General features: G+C 60.3%; 1 protein-coding gene across 8 annotated transcripts in view; it reads left to right on the forward strand.

Moving 5' to 3' along the window:
- The window catches only part of NOL4L (nucleolar protein 4 like), a 122321-nt gene that overhangs the window by 84757 nt on the left and 15809 nt on the right, over positions 1–21755 (forward strand). For 3 of the 8 annotated variants that reach the window (XM_077111595.1, XM_077111611.1, XM_077111602.1), the window contains one exon: positions 11024–11165. In XM_077111595.1, the coding sequence (XP_076967710.1) occupies positions 11024–11165 (142 nt within the window). The other 5 variants (XM_077111631.1, XM_077111640.1, XM_077111625.1 and 2 more) reach the window with 5 other exon arrangements.

The following is a 21755-nucleotide window of genomic DNA, read 5'->3' on the forward strand; positions in this document are numbered from 1 at the left end:
CGTATGACCCAGCAATTCCTCTTCTAGGTATATATTAAAAAAAAATTACAAACAGGAACTCACATAGGTACTTGTCTGTGATTGTTTATTGCTATACTATTAACGATGGATGGATAAATTACACAACAGAATATTATTAAGCTTTAAAAAGAAAGGATTATTTTTCTGTTGTCCTTTTCTTTTTCTGAATTGATGCAAATGTTCTAAGAAATGATCATGATAATGAATATGCAACTATCTGATGATATTGTGAATTACTGATTATATATGTAGCATGGAATGAGCATATCTTAAGAATTTTGTGTCTCTTTCTTGTAATTTTTTTAAATTAATAAAAAAAATTTTTTTAAATAATAAAATAAAAAGGAAATTCTGATACGTGCCACAACATGGATGAACCTTGAAGACATGATGCCTAGTGAAAGAAGCCAGGCACAAGAGGACAAATATTTTATTATTTCATATATATGAAGTAACTAGAATAAGCAAATTCATAAAGACAAAGTAGAGTAGAGATTCCTGGGGCTGGGGGACAGGCAAATGGAGGAATCATTGCTTAATGGGGTGATGAGAAAGTTTTGGAAATAGTGGTGATGGTTGCCCAACATTGTGAATGTAATTAATGCCACTGGCTCACACAATTTAAAAATGGTTAAAATGGCAAATTTATGTTACACATATTTTAACACAAAACTAACTTGTAAAAAGTTTTATGTTTCTGGTAAAATCTTTAGCCTGTGCAGGAGGAAGTCTTTCCTTCATCTGATGTGTTGTCATCCTTGCATTTTTCCAAAGGCTGAAACACCCAGCTCCGAATCTATGGTGTTGTACTTCCAACTCCGACCTGTAGAGGGAGCCTCGCTTACCTTGGTTGTTACAATGCAAAGCTTTCAGGGGAAGAAAGAAAAAGGCTTTTTACAGAAAAAAAGTTGGAGGGCTAAAGGCAGTCTGTTTAAAAATTGCAAACAATCGCGGTGGCTGTCTCGTTTTCTCCGCTCTGCCGGTTCCCCTGCGAATGAGTCGTAGCATAGAGAAGTCAGTAGAAATTGCCCTTTCTCCTCTGACGCGACCAGAGGAACCAGGACGTGGAATGTTATTGTTTTTCGTGGTTGTTTTGTTTTGTTGGCCCCCGTCTCCACGGAATACATGCAGGTGCCTGACCATCCCCGTTAAAGCGCAAGCTTTGTCGGAGAATGATCTGCTGTACCAGAGGCTGCGGGCTGAAAGGGGAGACACCTGCCCCCTTTTCCCTCGGACCCGCCTTCCCGGCCCGGGAGCATTTACGCGGTTTGGAGATGAGCGCGTCACGTTCCAGGCCGAGCCTGAGGTGGCTCCGCGGTCCAGGGCCCCCCGCCGCGACACCCCACCCCGGCCCCTGCCGCTCCCCAGGCGGCCGAGGTGTTTGCCGGGGGCAACCGGTCTCCCACCCGCGTAGGTCTTCTCCCTGCTCGGATTGCGTCTCCGCCGACAGCGCGCTGGCGGGTCTGGGATGGAGCATCATTCCAGAAATCATCCCATTACTTTACAACTGTCGCGGGCGCGCCCTGAGGAGCCGGCCCCGGGGGCTCCAGCCGAGCACCGCCGCCGGGGGCGCGGGGGCGGGGGCCGGGAGCCCGCGGGCGCTCCAGACCGGCGAAATGTTTGGGTCGAACAGGTGAGCGCAGCCTGGGCGCCAGGGAGAGCAGGGGAGGGTGTAAACTAAGTGGTGGGAAAGAGACAAAGGAAGAGTGAAGAGGCGAGACGGTGCGGAATGGAGGCAGGGGGAGGGGAGGGGCAGCGGGTAGGCAGTGCGCGGAGCCCGAGCTTGAACTTGATCAAGAAAAGGGGGGCCCTGGCGTGGGGACGGGGGGTGGCGGCAGAGAGCCGGCCACGTGCCTGACTCTCCCAGCCCAGGGTCTTGCTGACCAGCTCCCTGTCCCGCCAGCCCCGCCCAGCGAGGACCCGCGCCCCCGGGGAGACCTGGCGACGCGCGGTGGCCGAGGGCTGCCCGAAGGCCCCGGGACGCGGAGAGTTCTCGACGGTGCCTGAGTCACTTTCTTTGGGCCAAGTCTCCCTCTCTCGGACTGAGCGCGGAGGGCTCGTCGTGTGCCCCGCCCCCCCCAACCTCTCGGACCCAAACACCGCGACCTTCGGGAGCAAGAGGCGGGCACTGACCCCGCTGCCTCCCTTCCCCGGCACAGCCCCCAGCACTGCTCTTCCTCCAAGCGCTTCCCCCTTAAGACCGCTCTCCCCGGGAGCGCTCAGCGGCGCGTCCTGCGCGCCCTCATCCCCCACCCCCACCCCCTACCTGGCTCAGCGCCCCCTACCTCCCTCCTCTTCTTCGCCCCCCCCCCCCCGCTCCCTCCTTTCTCCTCTCCCCGGGTGCCTCCTTTTCCTCTCTCTCCCTCCCCCCGTGCCCACTCCTCCCTCTCGCCCGCCCCACCACCTCTTCCTCCTGCTCCTCCTACTCCCCCTGCGTGCGCCCTCCCGGCGCTCCCCTCCCCCCGGCCCCCGCCCCGTGCCGGGTCCCGCCCCCCTCCCCCGCCTCCCCGTGCCCGGTGCCCCCCTCCTGCTTCCTCCCTCCCGGCCGCGGCGCCGCCGGCGCTGCCGCCGCCGCTCGCCTGGGCCCTCCCCCTGGCCACCCCCGCCCCCGGGCCGGGCAGTGACGCGCCGCGGCGGTGCCAGCCCCTCTCCCCGGGCGGCCGCGGCGGCAGCAGCAGCAGCAGCAGCTGGAGCTGTGGGGCTGTCACCGCCGCCCGCCCCGCTCACTCGCCGAGCCCGACCGCTGGTCCCCGCCTCGCCGCCGGCTCAGGTACGGAGTCCGGCCCGGATCCCCGCGATCGGGCCGTTTCCGGGCCCCCGGCCGCCGCCCCCCTCCTCCCGCCGACGCCGCCGGCCGTTGAGATGCGGTTAGGGGGGCGGGGGGCTGGAGGGGTTCGGGAGAGGGGGACGCGGGGGTAGCTTCCTGCGCCGGGGCTGGGGAGGGGGCGCGGGGGAGCGGCTGCGCCCTCGGCGGAGTGGGCTGGGGCGCCGGGCGGGGGGCGGGTGAGTGTGTCCGAGTGTGAGTGAGTGGGGGGAGGGGGCGAAGGCTGCACTCTGGGGGCCGCGGGGAGCTGGAGGGGTGTGCCTGGCTCTGAGTGTCGGGCCGCTGGGCGCACCCCACTCCCGGGCCGTGCGCGCCGCCGGTCGCGGGGGGCGGTGATTGTGTGCGCCGCGCCGCGGTATTGTGCTGCGGCCACAAGGTTTGCAGCGGGCTGGGTTCCGCGTCCCGGGGAGGAAGGAGCCCGCAGGCGGCGGGGTGAGAGCCGGGCGGGGAGTTGCCGCCGCGGCCGCCGTGGGGAGAAGGGAAGTGGACTGGGTTTGGGGATGTGAGGACGGGAAGCGTTGAGTGGCAGGGAGGGGCTCTGCCGCGGCGCGGGGAGTTGGGACGCGGTTTGCAGAGTTGAGCCCACTTGTGCAGGCCCCTGTCCCTCCCTGGGGGCGCCCAGGTGCCCTGCTCAGGTGGGCCGCCCTAGCAGAAGACCCCGGCGGAGGGCACACCTTAATGACCGGGACACGCGGGGCGGGGAGCAGCTGGGCGGAGTGAGGGCGCGCGCCGGGGTTAAGTTGGATTTGCACCTCAGCCGGCTGCTGTCGGGCCGCCACCAGGTCTTCCAGGGCCGGACACTTTGGAGGTGGGGGTGGGGTCGGGAGTGCAAGCCGCATTTTTATTCCAGCTGTTTGGATTCAGGAGCGACCCCCCCTCCCCTCCCCACTCTTCCTCGGAGCTGAGCTGCGTTTGCCCGGGTCCTGTTGCCCTCACCGGGCCGCGCTTCCTGGGGGAAGTTCTCATTAAGCCTCGCTAATTAGCAGTATTCCTGGAGAAAGGTTAAGGTTAGACCGTCCTTTTCCTTATCGGGAGGCCCACCCCCCCACTCCCCTCTCCCGTCTCTCTCCCTCCTCCCCAAGAGCACAAAAGCACAAAAAGAAAGTGTGAAGAGGCGCAGATCAATGGAGAAGCCACAAACCCATTAATTCAAATGGAACATTTTCCCCCCTCTAAAACATTGATTTTTTTTCTGTCTGCTCTGAGGGGAGGTTAATAACCTCCTGATTTCACCTGAAATGGTGTTTGTACGCTGTGATTTTCTCCTCTTCCTGAGGAGGATGGTGGCTTGAAATAGCCTCTCCCTTGAGGTAAAGCCCTACTTATCCCAGAATCAGCTGGAAACCCCAGCCGGAGCCCGCCCTCCCAGGTGGGGGGTGGAGAGAGGGGTGCTTCATGGCTCTCAGCTCCCACGGCTCTGGACGTGTGAGGACTCTGGGGAGAGTTGTCTCGGTGATGTGAGCAGGCCCCTGCCCTGACCCTGGGCTGTGGATTGATTGGTGGGGGGAGCCCCTTTTACGGCCTGGCCCCTGCGGTAGTTCAGCCCCCAGGTAGTAAATTAGCCCCTTCACTTGGCCCTAAATGGGTCCTTGAAGAATATCAAGGTCCTGTCTAATCCCGGCTCAGGTTGGGCTTGCTTTTCAGAGAAAGGTTTTAAGGTGACGCCTCCTCCTGCACCCACTGCCCCGGTGGCTGGGGGACCTGACCCCATTCAGCACGCCAGGCCCCTCCTCCCCGAAGGCTGCCATGGGGGAACTTCTCCTGCGGCCATGTGGAGCTGGAACGCCCCTGAGTTGCTCAAGAACTTTTTTGTCTTGTCTGGGTCCTTTTCTTGGAAGGAAAGTCTTGCTCACAGTGCTTCCCCTCCAGCCCGCCCTTTGGCTGGGAGAGGCTTTCCCTGCCTGGGCTCCTTGTAAAGAGACCCTCCGGCCTGTGCCCGGCAGAGACTGGGTATCCGCGAGGCCCTCGTGGTGAGGCGTGCTGGGAACAGGGCCAGTCGCCTTTGCTTAGGAAACAAAAGCCCGTTTTACACTCACTACACTAGTGGGAAGGTGTTGGAAATGCTCACTCCCAGCATCCCGGCGTCCATCACGGCAGGGACAACAGAGCATCCACATGGAGACGTGAATACATTTTTGTCTGGCAGACACTCCGTGTGTGCGAGCGTGTGCATGTGTCTCTGTGTGTGTGTGTGTCTGTGTGTGTGTGTGTGTGTGTGTGTGTGTGAGAGAGAGAGAGAGAGAGAGAGAGAGAGAGAGAGAGAGAGAGAGAGAGAGAGAATACCTAAAATGTGGCCGGCGATTGGCTGTCTCAGCCTTCCCCGCTTCACGTTTCCCAGAAGAGCTTGTGCTTGTGTGACGAGTAAGCAGAGGAGGTGTGTTAGCAGGAAGGAGCAGAATTGTACAGGGAGTGTCCCGGAAGGCTGGCCTCCTCCCCGGAGGTCAGATGGGCTTGGGGTATAGCCTGAAGCAGCAGCCGTGACTTGCTGTGGCTCAGACCCCCCCCCCACCCCAAGATTTCATTTGTGCAGGTCCTACCCAGCTGGGATTCGAACCCACGTTGCTTTAGATCTTTCAGGTTTTCCGTCTCCCGTTAATAAGCCATCTGATGAACCTGAGTGGTTAAGCTGGGGTCAAATGCTGTTCAGTACCTCCTTGGCACGCTCAGAGGCTGTGTGTGTAATGCTCGCTGACATGGAGACAGGGGGAAGGATTGCCTCGTGTGGAAGAATTTCCAGGGCCTGAAAGGGGCGGCAGGTGCACCCAAAGGAGGTGCCCGGGGCACACGGAGAAGCTGTTTCACTTGTGATGTCCTGGTGCCGCCTGCTCAGGACCCAGCTGGTGCTGGGGCAGCTGCCTGAGCCTGGCGTCCTGGCCAGCATAGCATCAGCTTCAGCCTCCCCTAAACCCAGCCGGAGGCTGTGCAGAAAGGGGCCTTTTTCCTGCCTGGCCCAGGCACCGTCCCTAAGATCCCTGCCCCCACCCTCTCTGGAACATGCACCCAGGGCTCCCGGAGGCTGCCGGCTTACAATTGCACTAAAACTCTCAGCAAATCCTCCTCCTCTTCTTTCTCGAAGCGAGCGGTACAGATAGAATTACAGCCCGCAGGAAAGGCCTGGAAAATACTGTGTGAGGCATACCCCAGGATCCCGCCCATCCTGGAGGATGCAAATGGCTCGACTTCAGAGGCACCAAGAACCCAGTTCCAGAGAAATTGACCCCAGTTGTAAAATAATCAGGTTACTGATAGCACCTGCCCGTGGTTACCAGCCATGGATACAGACGTGCTTCCACCATGTCCCCTGCGGTCTCCCCTGTTCTCCTCCTCCTGGGCTGGGCAGTCGTTGGTGCTAGTTTGCCTGCAGAGGAGAAGGGCCTCAGAACTTGGGTGGAGAGAAACTGAACCTGCCAGTGAATTTTGGACTGAAGATAAGAGCAGGGAGGGTTTGGTCAGCTCCTCTGGGAGCTCTCTGCCCCGGATCAGGGCTCCCAGATTGGGGTGTGTCCCAGGAAGTGGCTGTGTGCTCCCGCCTGCCCTCCTACCTCTTGAGCTCCCTTTTCAGGAGGGCAGTTGGCCCTGTCGCCCTGTGACCCCCCCTGTAGTGGCAGGCCCTTCGGTGTCGAATATAGGATGGACTTTTATTACAGGTGGGCAAGGCTCTCAGGCTTCAGGGTACTGAGGGCAGAGGTGACAGCTGGCTGGCCAGTCGTGTGGGGATCCAGGGGAAGAGGCCAAGTAGTATGGGTTGCCTAGACTTTATTTCCTAATGAAAGCTTCCTTAAAGTTTGCTTACAGAAAGGCAGAAATGAGTAGACAAAATTCCCTTGAGATTCCAGAAGGGAAAAGTGAGGAGTGCCAGCCTGGGACCCCTGGGCGAGCAGGGCTGCAGCCACTCCCAGGCCTGGGCAGACCGCTTTGTGCAGGCGCCTCGGGACCTGGGTGTCTCTCCCCCCTCTGCAGTCATTGATGGGTTCTGTGGTGTGCCGATGATGGCTGTAATTAGCCCCTTCTCCAGCACTTGGCTCAGGGTGAGAGAGGATGGCTGCACTTACCGCCTGCACCTCTGCAGCTGGGGGGGTGGGGCGGGGTAGGGCTCCCGGGAATAGCTGGGGGGCTGTGCTGCGACAGGTGGGTTACACAGGGGTCTTGGGAAGCCTGATTTCCCAAGTCAACCTCTAAAGGGTAGGTGCTGAAGATGCCCACGTTTAACTGCAATGCACTGGTTTCTGTAAAAAGTTAGGCTTAAGAGTTTTTTGTTTTTTAACATGGGCAGGCACCGGGAATCGAACCCGGGTCCTCTGGCATGGCAGGCAAGCGTCCTTGCCTGCTGAGCCACTGTGGCCCGCCCGGCTTAAGAGTTTTGATGTCTTCACTTGGAAAAAACTGCTGTAGCAGCCGTGGTGTAAACATCTTGGGTAGAACCACGTCTCTCACGACTGGGGCTCACGTGGCAGGAGCCTGAGGGCAAAGGGGAAAAGCTCACGGAGGAGAGCGCATAGACATTAGATCAGTGGAAGGGGGTCCCACAGTTGCAAGCAGGCTGAAAGTTTTAGCTGCTCTCTTTCTCTAGGTGACAAGGTCCCCAAGGGACCGAGCTTGCCGTAGTCATCTAAGCAACTAGCCGGCAGGTAGTAGGTGCTGAATAAATGCGTGTGTGTGTCAGGTTGTTGAGTGAGTGCCTGTGCGCTGTGCGTGTCTGTGCTGCACGTGGCTTTCCTGCCTGCTCGTGCCCCATGGTCCGTCCCCAGGCGCCGTGCTGGGCAGAGATCTGGCTCTCCCGACCACAGAGTGTGCGGTGTGCAGTGGCCCCTCGGCGAGGGCCCTGGGCACAGATGGCCTGCGTCTGCATCCCCAGCTCTGCCACTGCCTGGGTGCCCTTGGGCAGCTGGCACAGGTCTCCAAGGGGCAGCTACCAGGTGTGGAGAGAGGCCTGGCTCAGGGATCTGCCGTGTGGGGCCGTGAGGACAGCTCCTAAAATCCGGGAAGGCCCGAGTGTGCGGAGGCCGAGTGCTCCCCGAGGCCAGGTGGTTGTGATGCCATTTACACCAGCAGGCTGGGTGGCGGGGATCACCTGATGGACGGTCCCGTGACTTGAGCCCGGGAAGCCCTGGGCAGCACGTGGGTGGCCCGTGGCTGCGGGAGGAGGCGTGGGAGGCAGCACGCCGCCAGGGCCTGCCTGCCCACCGCCAGCCGGGGTCCAGGATTTCATATGGCCTCCATTCAAGAAGTGTGTGCAGTGGGACCCGAGCCCTTGATTGTCAAATTAGTGCAGCGTCCTCATTAAACACCAGCATCGTGCCAGGCAGTTCAGTTGATTCCACAAGTCTCCCTGGCCTCGTGGGGGATTCCAAGAACCTACGGGCTGGCCCCCGCTCTTGGAAGAACCTAAGGTTTTCTGGGGAAAGACAGGGCTTCGACTCACAGCACAGTGACGTGCTCTGGCTGAGGGACTCGTGCCTGGCCCATGGCACAGGCAGGCAGATTGTTTAAGAGGGGGCCATGGAGAAGGAGTTGGAGTAGATGGAGAGGCCAGGGAGTTGCCTTTGGGATCTGGACTGTGGGTGCAACAGCAGCTGGGCCGTCTGGTGAGACGGATGCAGGAGCAGAGGCTCTGGGGCAGGCAGGGGTGTGGGCTTGGGCCTTCGGAATGGCACAGGTCCGGCTCTGCTGCTTGTTAGCTCATAACCTTGGGCACCTTAGCCTCTTGGGGTCTTGGTTTCCTCACCTGTCAAATGGGGCTAATTATACCACCCTCCTGGGCCAGGGGAGAGGGTGAAATGAGATGTTCCAGGTGGAGCCCCTGGTGCCTGATAAACTTTGACTCCTGTTATTTGTTTTAAACTTGCCAAGTGAGGCCAGAGTGTGAGAGCCTTCAGTGCTGCACCCGCAGTGCTCGCCTTTCCCTGCACCTCTGGGAGCCCCTGGGTGCTTAGTGGGACACTCTCGTACAAGCCTTTCTCTGAGCCAGAGGTGGTAGGTGCAGCCCAGCCCAGGTTACCTGTGCCTTGGGATGGCACCCCTGCGTAGCTCAGACCTCTCCCTCTGCTGTGCCCAGCTCACCCAATTCCGGCCTCCGTGGCTGCCTCGCTGCTCCTTGAACCCATCAGCAAATGCTTGACACATGCCCAGACTGCACCTGGGAACACAGCACACAGAGCCCTTCCTGGCTTCCTGCAGGCCTCAGCTCAGCATCCCCTGGCCAGGGAGATCTTCCTCTGCCATCCTGATAGATGCAGGGTGCTCTGTCCCTTACTCCATTTTGCTTTGTCGCCCTCATGGCCCCCAGACTTCACAGGTTTTTCTGCTTATTGTCCATCTCCCTCACTGGCCAGTGAGCACCATGGAAGGCCACGCCCTTGTCTTGTCCACAGCCTAGAAGGGCGCTGGGCACTTAGTAAACGTTCAGTAAATCCTTGTTGAATGAATGGCTGGAGTGTTTCCAGCTGCTGGTACCTCCAAATGTTAATACAACGTTGGTCTTTTAAATCTTGAGTACTCCAGCAATAACGCAGAACCAGAAGAGAGCGCTCCGACATGAGCCATGGTCTCCCAACATGCCCTGGGCAGCCAAGGGGGGCCCAGCGGCTCAGGAGACCCCAGTTCCTGGCTCCAAGCACCTGGGTGGGCAGGACGAGCGGGTAGGAGTGGAGAGCCCCAAAGGCCCCCCTCCCCGACCATCCCCAGTAGGGGGAGTTTTGTCCTTTTGTGCCGTCTTGCAGAGAGAGCCTCTTGAACGTGTGTGCGTCCTTCAGGGTGTTTTCATCGAAGGAAGGCTGTGGGTGGATGGATGTGCTGTGTTTACGGAGCAGGGCGGCCTGTGGGAGGAAGACTGTGTGTGTGTGTGTGTGTGTGTGTGTGTGTGTGTGCGCGCGCGTGTGTGTGCACGCGCACACATGCAGAGGACACGGCTCGGTCACCCAGGGCGCTGTGTGCTGCACAGGGACCCCTGAGCTGGCCTGGCGTCATGGCCCAGCCCGTGTCCTCGGATCCAGCTGCAGAGGGTGCACCCTGGCGCTGCACAGAAGCCGTAAATTCCGGGAAACTCCCTGCCAGCCGGGCGAGGTGGGGGAGGGGGCGGAGTTCAGCCCCGCTGGGCCCGGAGCACTGGGAGAGCAGCTGTGCCTGCCTCAGGGACAGCAGCAAAGAAAGTTCAAGCCACCCCTGTTTGCTCACTGTAAAAGAGATGTCTGTGCGGGGGCCCTGGAGGGGAGGTTTGGGGGGCCGGGGCATTCTGCCAGAGGCCCTGACTCGGGCCCCACACAGGCGATTGTGTCTTGTGGGGGTGGAGGGATGAGGCCAGAGCTCAGGGGTGTGGGAGCCGCGGGGTCACCTTCCCTGCATTTTATAGCCAGCTCCCAAACCCGGCTGCTTGCTGCTCCTGAAAGAGGCCAGCCAGGAGGAGGTGGGGTCCCTTCCCACCGGAGGGCTGGATTGAAGGGGCCCCGCCCCAGGGGTTCCCAGCTGACTGGCCAGGGGCTCACTGAAGCCAGAGAAGGGGAAAGGAGGCAGGCGCGGTCCTGTCCAGCAAGCCATCCGGCTGTTTGGAAGGCCTTGGCGCCCCCCCAGGCCCTGCAGCCGAACCCCTCTTGTGGTCTAATCCAGCTCTTGCCTGCCCCACCCCCTTCCGTCTCTCGCTTCTGGGGCTGGCCTTCTTGGTTCTGGAAGCTGCCCAAGAGCATATCTTTTGAAGCACAGCAAAGGTTAGGAAGGAGGAAGACAGAAATGTCCTCTGGGCTGGGGGAGTGGGAGAAAGGAATTCCATGCATGCTCCATGGGAGTCAGGGTGGCACAGTGGGCCCGGCCGTGTGGGTGCCCAGCTCCTCCTGCTGCCTACCTCTGGCTGGTGGGCCCCCGGCATGTGAGCCTCTCCCCCGGGCTTCAGGCAGGGGGTGGGAAGCGGGAGGCCCCTGCTTGTAGTGCATGTTTCCACCTTGGCTCACGAGGGTGAGAGCCGGGCCCAGCCTCGGCAGGATGCAGAACCCCATAATTGTCTTCAATTACAGGCAGTGCCGGCCGGCCCTTGGCCCTGGCTTCCGACAGGAGCCAGAGCCCAGGCCACTTCCACAGGGGGCAGCGGAAGTGCCACCCAGGCCTGCTGCAGGGTTTTGGGGGGCCGGGCCCTGGGGTTCACCCACGGCCCACCCCTGCTGAACGCCCGTCTTCTCTGCCCCTGCTCAGGATGAGACTTCCGTGAGCAGTGAGGATTTTGATATGAACGACTCCACATGGATGTCAGCTGACCCCCACCTGGCCTCCAGCCTGAGTCCCAGCCAGGACGAGAGGATGCGGAGCCCCCAGAACCTCCACAGCCAAGAGGACGGTGAGTGCCCCTTGGTGCCCGGTGGGGGGGAGGGGTGCGTGGGGCACCGAGGTCGGATCTGCGGGGAGGCTGGGCTCGGGGCTCCCAGCCATGCCTGTCCGTTCTGAGTCTCGTTGGCGCTATCCCATAAGGCAAATGGATGGAGCTCGCTGAAACTGGCAGCTGATGGGGGCATTTCCCCCCAAGCCTTTCTGTTCCCCCCTGATGCCCATGGGCTTTTGAGCTATGGATTTCCAAGTTATCATGAATCAGGTCTGGGAAGGTTAAAAGCGTTCGTGACCTAGGGCAATCCAGTTGCCCAGCACGAAAGCAAGAGAGCTCCTGCGGCTTGGCTGGGAGGCTGCAGAGCCAGGTCCCTGCCAGTCCCCTAGAGGGTGACCAGGTGAGGTACAGTTGCCCACATGTGACCCCCCCATCCCCTCGAGCCAAAGGCATGGGACCAACTGTGCCCATGGGCCCCCGCAGCCCTCTGGGGCACTGATGCAGGGGGTCAGCGGGCCTGCCAGGCAGCCCCTCTGGCTGTCCTTGGAACAGAGGCTGGAGTCACATCAGCTCTAAGGCTCCCTGGAGTCCATTCTAGAGCCCCCCAGGGGGGCAGGGCTGGGCACCTGCTCCAGTTTATCATGGCTGTGGGCATGGGGTGGCACTTGTGGTCTTGTGATTTCCAGGGAAGAGGTGATTGGAGGCAGGGGGACGAGCTGGAGCAGGGCCTTGGAGAAGTGGGGTGTCAGGTTTGCAATTAGGAGGGGTCGAAGGTCAGGGCCTGGAATGCGGGAAGGAGGTGCAGGGTTAAAAAGGGGTGTAATGTTAACTCTGTGAAACGGGTTAGCCTTAAAGAGTAAATAAGGGGCAGGAGCCTTGCAGTTTGGGTCAAAGTTCGTCTCCATGGCAGAAGCCAGCGCCTGCCCTCTCAGGCCTGAATCCGGCTTTGTCTGGGAGGAGACCCAGCCCTGAGGCAGCTGGAGGTGGCCAGGCCAGGGGCTGGAGAGCCCAAGGGAGTGGTTCTGGGAGGAGTGGGGTGCGAGGCTGCTGGGAAAGAAAAGGCTTTTGTGCCTTGGAGCCTCGTGAGGTTGGTGCAGCCCCTCATGCTGCAGCTCCCAGGCCGCCGGCCCCAGCGTGCCCACGGGGGCGGGGTCCCAGCCTGGGGCGGCCGGCGCAGCTGGGGGCTCTGCGGCTGGCCTCCTGCCTCGTGTGAGCTGCTTGAGAGCCGTGCCAGCCAAGCTCATCCTGGGGCCATCAGTTATACCTCCCCAAGAAGGATCCAGAAAAAATTATATATATATATATATTAAAAAAGAAAAAAAGAGTGGTAGGACACAGAAAAGCTGTGTCGTGTTGTCCGCCTTCCCCATCAGCTCTGTCAGAGACCCTTCCTTGTGATTTGGGGGAGCCTTTGGGGTCAGGCAGCAGAAGGCACCCTCTGTGGGGTCCCAGGGCTCCCTGGGCATCATTGCACAGCGGCCTGGAGGTCGGCTGACCACGAGGGCGAGGCTGTTCTGGCAGGGGCCGCGGGCACTGGGCTGAGCAACCTGGCGTGCTCACAGCTTCGGGAGTTTCTCCGGGCAGGGCTGGCAGCCAGCCCTGGAGACGGGGTGGGGGGCGGGATGTTGATCGTGGCACCGTCCATTTGATTATTTGATCAGCAGCTGTGTCTGGAGACTGGGGACTGACGTACCGGTCAGAGGCCGCCCCCGACCCAGGACAGGGGTTTACTAGCCCTTGAGAAGGCCCGGCCGGCTGCCCTGGGCTCTGCCGCTTCTCTGGTCCCTCGGGCCTGTCGGCGCCTGCCGGTTCGGCCCAGATCAGGGTGTACCCAGAGGCTGTGGGCTGGGCACGATGCAGTCTAGGGGCCTCATCCAGCCCCCAGAGCTCCCCCCTCTCTGAAGGTGCTTAGGGTGCAGCCTGAGCTGAGAGCCGTGTCCTGTGAGCAGACGCTGGGCGAGGGGCAGGGGCTGCAGGTGGGGGGTGGCACAGGTGGCTGCGGGGCCTCCTGTCCTCCTCTCCGCTCACATGCATCCATCTCCAACCGCACTGGACCCCAGGTGACTTGTGTGGCATCTGGAGCGGCAAGTCGGGGAAAGGGTGTCCGAGGCCCCCGCTGGCCCCAGGGCTGACCTTGTTGGTCTCGGTCTCTGCCCTACCCCCAGTGACATTCTCAGTGCCTGTTGAGTCTTTGTTGCCTGTATAAATAAATGAGCACGCTTGTATCGAGACTGTTCCCTGAGCATGCCACCCAGGGGCTACAGGCCACTCCGTGTTGGGGACGCGTTGGGTTATTTGTTCCTGAGGACCCACCCCCCCACTTCAGTCTTCTTCCAGTAGAAGGGCCCCCAGGTCTTTTTGCTTAGCCAGAAAGTGTGGGGATCCGCAGGGCTCTGCCGATGTGCTGACCGGGGGTGCAGCCCAGAAGTGCATTTCAAGAAGCCCGGCATTCGGCACAGATTTAAACCGATTGGATTTGTCGGGGGCTCTTCTCCGTTTTTCTTTACATTTGAAAGGCCGGTGAAGGCTGGCCCTGCAAGGTTGGTCTGGGCTCAGGAGCCGAGTTCACCAGGAGTGAGTTAGCAGCTGAGACACAGCCCCGCTTTGTCCCCAACCCTGCAGCTCCTGCAAGTCTCCACCCCGCCCACACGCTGCTCAGGCCCCACCCCAGGGTCCCTGAACTCACGGCCCCGAAAGCCTGGCGAGGAAGCCCCACTGACACGGGCTGGGGGAACCAGAGGAGGCGCTTCCCACGAGCCCGGAGGGACCCACTCTGGCCCCTGCCGCTGCCCCCTGCCTGCCCACAGGCCACGGCCCCTGCAGACTGTGCCTTGGCGAAGGCTGCAGGCTCTCTTTAGGGCCCAAGCAGAGCTCTGAATACATCGTGATACCTAGAAAAACACTCTCTGGCCCAGGGCTGCCTTTTGGGGTGGGGAGAGGGTGTCTGGGTGCAGCCAGCTGCTGAGACTTTGTCCAGGGACGCTGTGGTCTGACGTTGATTTGGGGCCGACCAGCAGGTCAGCCTGTGGTATCCCCCACATTGGTGGGATGGGGTGTTCGACGTCCATTTGTTCCCTGAGAGCCAGCACCCCAGTGCCTGAGACAGGTGCCGGGGAAGTGCTGGTCGGGTGGGTGAATGGCAGAGTGAGTGAGCTGCCGGCGAGGCAGGCGGCCTGGAAGGCGCCCGCTCCTTCCATCGTCCCTCCATGCGCCACGCCAGGCCGCCTGCGCTGCCCCTTCCTGGGCGGAAAATGTGAGCCCTGGCCTCCAGAAAGATGCCTGGGGGTGGGGAGCGGACATTACTCACCTCCCGGGCAGACAGGAAGCCCGCGCCAGGGCAGAGCCGAGGGTCTGGCTCACACCGGGTCCCTCGGCTTCCGCCTTCCCAAACAGGATGGGGAGCGGGGGGCGGCTGGCCAGGGGCTCTGCGGCGTCCTCGGACGTTGGGGGGCCTCCTGGGTGCCCCTCAGGATGGGGCAGCCCCGCCCTCCTCTACCGGCAGCTAGGCTCCGCCAGAGCTCCTCTCGCTCCAGCCTGCAGGCTGGGAGGTTCGGGGCCCCCCGCCTGGCGCACCCCCCTCCATCCCCATCACCACGTTGCAAGACCAGACAGAGGCGGCGAGGAGCCCCACTTCTACCCTTGGCACGTCAAGGGGCTCTCCGTTTAGCTTGACAAGAAAAGCTGCCCCTGCCTCCCAGGGGCTGGGCCCCCCGCCGGCCTGTGGGCTCTCTGAGGGCAGAAGCTGTGTTTCAAGGAAAGGCCTGACTTCCCCTCTTAGTTCACGACTAGTGTATTCACTGTAGAAGACTTAGAGAAAAATAGAGGGACAGAAAAATGAAGCAAATTTAAAATCAGACTCTGCATATAGTCACAGCTTCATCTTCTTATAACAAACAAACACGCACAACCAAATGGGATTTTGTAGTGCCGCAGCCCCCCTTTTTCCCTGGGGCTGCCTCATGTCCCTTTTCCTGTCACTCGCTAAGCATGTCTCGGTAGTGCTTTGCGAGGCTGTGTCATCCCGGGGCGGAGAGGCCCCCCACTCCCGCATGCCCACCCCGGGCTGGGGCTCCCCTGGGAGCAGGGGGGGAGGACATGAGTCTCTGGGGGTGAGGAGTTGACTTGCCCAGACCATTCCGGCCGCTCCCCTTGGAAGGATGCAGAAGTCCCCGCTTTTCAGTGTTAGGGACGGCGCCGCTGGGAGGCCCCCACACTCCTGTTCCCAGCTCTCCTGGTGGCAGCGCAGACCCGGGGGACTGGGACAGCGCAGGCAGGCAGGAGGGCAGAGCATGGCCGAGACTGGGCTGCTTTGGGTCACGTGTTTCTAGAAGTTCCCTGTGGCCCATGCTCCAGCCAGGACAGACAGGGTACGGGGCCTCACCAGGCTGGCCAGCCAGCATCTGTCATGGGGTGGCTCCAGGAGGATGGAGAGAGGTCAGGCTGCTGCTGAGGGTCTGCAGCCTTGACACAGCTCCCTGTAGAGGGGGGGGCTCTGCACACTGGGGTCTCCCAGTGGTCCTGGCCTGCTCTGGCTCTGCTGTGTGGCCTGAAGCACGCTGCTCACCCTCTCTGAGCCCTGGCTCCTGTCAGTTGGGCGGCTGCCTGGGGAGCTCCACACAAGCAGACGGAGGCTTCCTGCCTCCTGGCTCTCACCACGCCCGGGGGCTGGGGGCGAAGGACAGGCAGCCGCGCAGCAGGAGGGTGACTCGCATGCCCGGGCTTCGGACCCACCGTGGCGCTGCCCCTCCCTGCCCCCAGCCTCCGTCTTCTCGCCTGGAGGGTGGGATGGTGACCAGACACCCACCTCACTGGGCTGCTGAGGGTGAGGCGGGGCCCAGGCCCGGCTCAGCACATGGAGTGTTACCTCCCCGGGGGCCAGACTGATGCGGGCAGCTGTGCGGCAGGGCCAGATGCCAGGGTGCGCAGGCCGAGGGGATTGAGAGACAGAACCCCCACCAGCCCCGCTTCCTTCGGTCCTGTTTCCTGGCACATTCAGGCCTCTCTCGGCTCCCACTGCCCACTGAGCTCGTGCCAGTGCTCCTGGCCTCTGCTCTCAGCTCCCCGGAGTCTTGCTTCTTTGGTGTTGGGGGGGCTCCCGGGCACTCACAGCTTGGCCTGGTACCTCCAGAGCTGCTGGCCCTCCCCTACCTTGTACTCCCATAGGTACAAGGGCCTATGGGGGGACCCCAAGTTGCCCAATATCCTGGCAGACCCTTGACGCAAGCTGCTTCGCCAGCAGGGACTGAGTGGGCAGCTGTGGGTGGTTCTGCTGTCCCGGTGGAAGGAGCTGCGGGCAGGAGCCAGGAAAGGGGCACGAGGGCCAGGCAGGAGCAAGTTGGGGGAGGGGGGCATCAGGATTTGCAGCCACCCTGCCGTGCTGCACCCACTGCTGGCGTCCTCATGGATGGTGCCCTCCACAAGCCCACAGCGGCCACAGAGCCGACCCCCGTGGCCCAGCACGCCTGGTTGTCCTGAGTTCTCGCCATGGTCGCGTGGAGAGAGGATTGTAGCCCATGCTCCACCCACCCAGAGAAGAGTCTCTGGGGACTTTTCTTGCCTTTTTATTATTATTTTTAATATATTAGTTTTAATGTAAGTGGACCTTTTTATTATATATTATTCTTTATATGTGTAACATAAAACTTGCCATTTTAGCCTGGAGTCTCTCTAGGACCAGGAAATGCTTTGTTGCTGCAGACTGATATCTATCACCCCTAAAAATGGGTCCCACTCCAGGTGAGCAAACTAACAAACAAACGAAATTGCCATTTTAACCACTTTTAAGTGTACAATCCAGTGGCCTCAATTACCGTCACAATGTTGTGTTACCATCACTGCTGTTTATTTCCAAAACTTGTCATCAGCCACACAGAAACTCTGTACCAGTAAGCAATAATTTCCCATTCCCCCCATAACCTGTAACCTTTCTGTCTCTCTGATTATTCTAGATACTCCATTTCTGTGAAATCATACAGTATTTTTCCTCTTGTGTTGGCTTCTTTGACATAGCATTGTGTTTTTCAGGGTTTGCCCGTGCTGTCATGTATCAGAACGGCACTCTTTTTCATGCCTGAGCAGTGTTCTACGGTATGGCACATGTCCTTTGTCCATTCCTCTGCTGATGGACACGTGGGTTGACTCTCCCTTTGGCTGTTGTGAACAGTGGCTGCTATAGGCATAAGAGCATCTGTTTGAGTCTCTGTGTTCAGTTCTTTGGGACATATACCTAGGAGGAGTTGAATTGCTGGGTCATATGGTAATTCTAAATAGAATTTTTTGAGGAACCTCCAGTTTACCAGTGGTTGCACGATTTTGCATTCTCACCAGCACCGCATGAGGGTTCCAATTTCTCCACAGCCTTACCAGCACTTGTCATTTTCTGTTTTTGTTTTGTTTTGTTTTAATGATAGCCATCACAGTGGGTATGAGGTGGTATCTTATTGTGGTTTCAGTTTGCATTTCCCAATTGGCTGTTGATGTTGGGCATCTTTCCATGTGCGTAGCTGCCATTTGTATGTCTGCCTCTTCTGCAGTGGGCTTTTAAACTGAGCCTCCTCTCCCCTCCCACCCTGTCCATGCCCCTGACTCTGCTTCTCCAAGGTGAGGCTGGAGCCCAGGTCTGTAAGTCACATATCCCCTCCTTTGAGAGCACGAGCTGTCTGCCCCCATTCAAGGTGTGGAACATCCACACCGGATGGAGAGGAGCAGCCTCCCACCCTCCCCTTCTCCCCAGGAGCAAAATGCTGAGGCCCCAGACCCTTCCTGGAATTGGCTTTGGGCCACCCTGGCAGTCCTGGGTCACATGAAAGTGTCCATCACCAGCTGAGCTGCAGGCTGCATAGACAATGCTGGGCTGTCCCAGTCCCCGACCCGCCAAGGGTGAGAGGCTGGGAGACAGCACCAAGAGCTCCCTTCATCCTAGGAGCAAGCAGGCTTTGCACAGCCCTGGCCTTGTCCAGGCTGCTGGGGTCTCAGGCACCACAAGACACTTGGGCAGGACAAGCTCCTGGCCTGAGGAGGTGAGGTTCATCTGCTGAGGAAGGGAGAGGGAGGACCCCCCCCCCAACACACACAGGAGATCAGCTGGGTGCTGTTGGCTCCCCATCCCCTGTGCCCTTGGGGGGCGGGTATCCCTCCCCATCCTGGGCTCCCCTCGGCCTTGGGCACATATGGACCCCAGCCCCTTACCGACCCTCTGTGGAGGTGGGCCCTTTTGTCCTGGAGAGAAGGCCATGGGCCATGGAGGGGAGTGCTCCAGCCTGTCCAAGGGCTGCTTTCCCAGGAACCAGGAAGTGGCTGCGTTAGCGTCATCACCCTGACTTAATGACTGGGTTGTACCAACCCCCAGACCGGCTTCCTTCCAGAAGGTTGGCAGAGGCCACACACAGCACCCAGACCCCAGGGCCGCACCACCCACAGCCACACACACACACACACCATGAATCACTCGCACAAGGTAGCCTGGAGCAGCTGTTTGCCTTGAGAACAGATGATGTGTTTGGGTGGGGGCTCGGCCTCAGTGGCGGGGCTCAGGGGGGGAGGCCAGGCCTGGGAAGACACCGACCAGCAGCCATAAAGGAGTGTGTGCCCCGGGAATAATGGCCAGTGTGGCTGGCAGACGGACTCCAGGAGGCCACGCGGGGCCTAGAGAGGAGCTGGCCTCTGAGTCTCGGCTCTTCCCAGAAGGCCCGAGAGCACAGGTGTCAGGCCCGGGTGGCCGCTGCCCCTCGCTGCTGCGTCACCAGTGCCCCCGAGCTCCTGGAGCTCCCAGTTCCTCATTGACGCCGCCGTGAGGGGCAGCGAATCTCGGGCCACCACCGCCACCCAGGACCTGATGTGGTCTCGGCATCCCCCCCGCAGTGGGTGGCCCCCAGCCCCAGCGCCCTGCCGCTCCCTCCCCCAAACCGGCTAGGACCCCTCTCTCAGAGCCAGGGCCCTGGGGTCTCTATGCTGAGAAAAATCATTTTCGCTTTAGGGGAAAATAAAGTCTAGGTCAGCCACGTGTCAGTGTTGAGCACCTGGAAAGGGTTTGTGCAAGTTGAGGTGTGCTGCATGCGTGAAATACACTTAGGGTTGAAAAGACTCAGGTGAAGAAATGAATGTGAAATATCTTAATTTTTATTACCTTTTATAGTTTTGATTACATGTGGTAATGAGAATGTTTTAGATATACTGGGTTAAAATTTATTATGAAAATTCAGCTCTCCTGTTCCCCTCCCCATCCTCCCTGCCCCCACCATTGACATGTGGCCACTCGGAATTTTTAAATTCCTACGTGGCTCATGTTCCATTGGATGGCAGGTTGTAGAGGGCCCTGGGTAAGAAGTGCATCGCGTTACGTCCGGGCAGGAATGCCCGCTGCCCAGGCCCCAAGCCTGTCTGCACGAAGGTGGGCACGGGGGGCGAGAAGTGCCTGGGTCGCTGGCTGGTGACTCAGGAGGCAGGAGTGGAACCCGACGTCCTCGCAGTGGGGGCCGGGCCAGGCAGCCCTAAGCGTGGGGACAGAGCACGGGGGTGCTCGGGAGGGGCGGCGATGGGGTGGGGGTGCAGCAGGCAGACCTGAAGGCCAGGTGGAGGAGCGGTGGGCCTCAGACCCGGGGCAGGGGCTGAGTTTGGCCCTGTCCAACCAGGATGCTGGGCCTGAGATCCCAGGGGTGCTGCCTCGCCCACCTTCCTGGTGTCCCCCGTTTGACCCCCGGGCCCCTCCCACGTTCCGGGAGGAAGAGTCGTGTGGTCGGCCAAGAGTCTGGTGCGCCTTGGAACTATGCATCGTGTAAACACTGCCCCGGCCGCTGGCCTTTGTCAAGTCAGGCGGGGAGGCAGTCCCGGTGAGGTGGGCTTCCCAAGGCTGCATAGGCAGCCCCCCAGCCTGCAGCCCAGAGCCGCTGCAGCCGAGAAGGACGAAGGACTCAGTGGGGTCCCCAGCCCCGACCCCCGGCCCCGGCTGGCTCCAGCACACTCGCCCGCCCCCCCACTCCATCCCCGGCTCATCTCTGGTGCGTGAATTATTGATGCCCCTCCTGCCCCCTGCCCGGCTGCCGCGGTGACCAAGGTCTGGGAAGGAGGCAGGCGCTGCCCCCAGCAGCCCTCAGCAAGACCATCCGCCCGGCCCACGGTCCAGGGATGGTGGACCTTCCCGCCTTCCCCAGGGGTGCTTGCGACGAGAGGGTGCCGCTGGCCGGGGCCCGCAGCCCGTGTGGCTATTGGCGGCCTGCACAGAGCCAGGCTTGTGCAGGCTGCGGGGTGCGCTGGCGCCCACATAAGGGCATTGTTTGCCGAGGTAAAAGGGGCTTTTGTCTCCTTCTGGAGACGGGACAGGGTGAGGAACAATTTCCCCCATTCATCGCTAATTCCCCCATTTGAATGGCAGCACATCGCCCCGCGATCACATAGATGGCATGGCAGTCTTTCCCTGCCCGCGGGCATTCTGGGCCCAGGTGGTGAGGAGTCGCCCTGTGTGAGCAGGGCAGGCCTGGCCGTCTGGGGACGCTGAGGCGGCCTGGGCTACAGTGCACCTTTCTCTCCGTCCCGCGCCCTGCGGGAGGTTGGGGGCAGCCGCGCCCTGCCAGCCCTGCTCTGGGCCCCCCTGGCTGACCCCGTGGGTCTCCCAGCACCGTCGTGCCGATGAGAACGTGCAGGCCTCCGGGCCCAGCCGGAACACACAGCCTGGACGCGGGCCTGCACCCTCGAAGGCCCCTGGTGCCCGTGGGGCCAGCTGGCATTTTTCACAGAGTCATAAAGTGCAGGAGCCCAAGAGGGCGTCAGGCAACTCCCTGGACTGTAGATAAGAGAATCCAAGGAGGCAGGCAGTGCCCAAGGTCGCACAGATGGCGGGGCCCGCCCCCCCGCCATGTCCCATGAGGGCACGTGTTTGGGTGTGTGTCTTGGTCTACCTGAAATCACACTTTTGGCGGGTGGTGGGGAAGGAAAGAAAGACGTAGTAACGATGTGGAACCCAGCTCAACCCCACCTGACGTGTTCCTTCTTTCCCCAAATCACGGTAGGCGCCAGGCTGTGTGCTAGACACAGGGAGAGGAGGGAGAGGAGGGCCGCTCAGCCAGCCCCTCCCGGGAGCACCAGCCACCTCCGGACCTCGGGCCACAGCCCGGCAGTGAGCAGCGAGCAGCGAGCCTAGCTCCCAGCTTGGATCCCTCGGCCACTCCCATGGGGAGGACCCTGGATACTTAGAGACCAAGCCAGACAACATGTGAGGCAAACTTGTCCCTAACTAGCTCCAGCAATAAGGAAATTATCGGTTTCCGTGATAGAAAGGTCGAGGGCTTTCTGTTGGCTTTTGGCGTGGGTGGATCTTGGGGCTCCCACATCGCCACCAGGGATTTGGCCATGCCCCTCTCTAGACCCTGCTTTCCTTGTTGTGGGCCTCTCTCCTGAGTGGACTCAGCAGCCCCAGGGCCCAGAGAGGACTTCTTTCTCAGACATTTCAGCAAAAGTTCCCAGGTTGGCTTTCCTTGGCTCAGCTTGGATCACACCTGTCAACCAGTCGCTGTGATGGCCTGTGCTCATTGGCCAGGCCTGAGGCACCTGTCCACCCTGGGGAACCCTGCAAGAATTGGGTGCCCCCATCAAATAAGTGGTGATTTCTGGGGA

Source organism: Tamandua tetradactyla, chromosome 1, assembly GCF_023851605.1.
Source record: "Tamandua tetradactyla isolate mTamTet1 chromosome 1, mTamTet1.pri, whole genome shotgun sequence".
Lineage (NCBI taxonomy): Eukaryota > Metazoa > Chordata > Mammalia > Pilosa > Myrmecophagidae > Tamandua > Tamandua tetradactyla.